The sequence below is a fragment of the Aplysia californica genome, unplaced genomic scaffold (assembly GCF_000002075.1).
Source record: "Aplysia californica isolate F4 #8 unplaced genomic scaffold, AplCal3.0 scaffold00391, whole genome shotgun sequence".
Lineage (NCBI taxonomy): Eukaryota > Metazoa > Mollusca > Gastropoda > Aplysiida > Aplysiidae > Aplysia > Aplysia californica.
Genome location: NW_004797661.1, coordinates 235741 through 237254, shown reverse-complemented (window position 1 = coordinate 237254; position 1514 = coordinate 235741). Strand labels below are relative to the sequence as shown.

The 1514-nt window shown below is 38.2% G+C and overlaps 1 protein-coding gene across 1 annotated transcript in view; it reads right to left on the bottom strand.

The window, feature by feature from the left end:
* LOC101862884 (neurofilament medium polypeptide) overlaps positions 1 to 1514 on the bottom strand; it is a 35819-nt gene that overhangs the window by 3147 nt on the left and 31158 nt on the right. The window contains exon 5 of the mRNA XM_035971195.1: positions 549 to 588. Within this exon, the coding sequence (XP_035827088.1) occupies positions 549 to 588 (40 nt within the window). The remainder of the gene's footprint in view (positions 1 to 548; positions 589 to 1514) is intronic.

Genomic DNA, 1514 nt, shown 5'->3' with positions numbered 1-1514 from the left:
AATAAAAATCGTATCTCGGTCGGCACTGTCACAAAACAGACAGAGCTGGAGATCCTTAATGTTGCTGCCCTAAACGCCAGATGGCGTGACGGGCAGTAAGTACGTAGAGAAGCTCAACAGGTTTGGTGTTCGCCTACTGTCAATCTGTAAGTCCAATGTTCGGCCCCTGCAAGAGTCGAGTCCTTGCTCGTATTTTTTTACAACTCCTAGGAAGGAGAGGGAGAGCATCTAGTCACCTCCTATAAAGGCGAAAATTTTCAGAAGTCACACGTAGAAGTTGTACACGTTTAAGTTAAAGTCTCTTTGGGGTTCTAAAAATCGAAACAAGTAAGCCCTATAATAGGTTGCCGTCAGGGCAGAAATCGAAATTAATTTCTACCCAAAACTCAAGTCACTTTATCAGTATAAATATAAGAAGTTCTTTCGAAAATGGCACGCCGTGACTGCCTGTCAAACAAGGGATGATTTTACGCTCTATGCAGATAAATCAGCGATGCACGTAAAAATCAGCTTACTCGAGTGTGATTTTAAGATCGCTTGTCATTTACCCTCTGAGCTCTGGTACACTGGGGAATACGGTCGTTTTCTCTAGAAGAAAAACAAAACACCCCAAAAAATCCCCGCGCAGTTAATATATAGCCTATGAAAGATGTTGCCACCGACATAATGAAAACGTTTGCATTCTTTCTAAAATTGAAACTCCTTTAGAATTGATTTTACTCCAACTCTTCACAAACAAGACGCACCATGTTCTTAAAGCAGTGGCAAACACGCTATAATAGAGATGTCACTGCCAACATTTTTGAGGATGTTTCTTTAGTATCTCAAATACACCGTCTGGAGATGGACAGTGTTTGAAAGGATGTAAGAGAGCGATTACGAAGAATGCAGTTTTTAAGCTTTCAGGTGATATATTATTATTATTTTCAACAGTTGTTTTCTCGCCCATGTCAGTTTAATGTAATACAATATATTTACGTACATAGCAATGTACATTTATTCAGATGCAGTACAAAATGCAAGGTAGTTTTCCTTAAAATAAGAAGCACCATGCGATATTCCAAAACCGAATCTCTTGTCTTGGTCAATTTTGTTTTGGGTTGTTATTGTTGTTGTTGTTTGTAGGGGTTTTTAATAAGTTTTTTTTTTTTGTTATTGTTTGTTTTGTTTTTGGGGGTTTTGTAGGGGGTTTTGTTGGGGGATGGGTTTTTTTGTTTTGTTTGTTTGTTTGGGGTTGGGTTGTTTGTTTGTTTTTTTTTTGGGGGGGGGTTCTTTTTTATTCAGGCCCATTCTCTGTCCTACGAATAAAAATGTAAACAATGTTTGGAAGAGAGTTTTTGTAACACGTTTAAGATAACAGTCTCCGCAGCATTTTCAGATCCTATCACTGGCGGTCATATGACCTTATGCAGTTGCGAGCGCCGTAAAACCCTCTACTATACCATACCATAAGATCCTATCAGATAGATGAAGATACACGATCATTTTGAGTATATAAATATATGTATAGAATT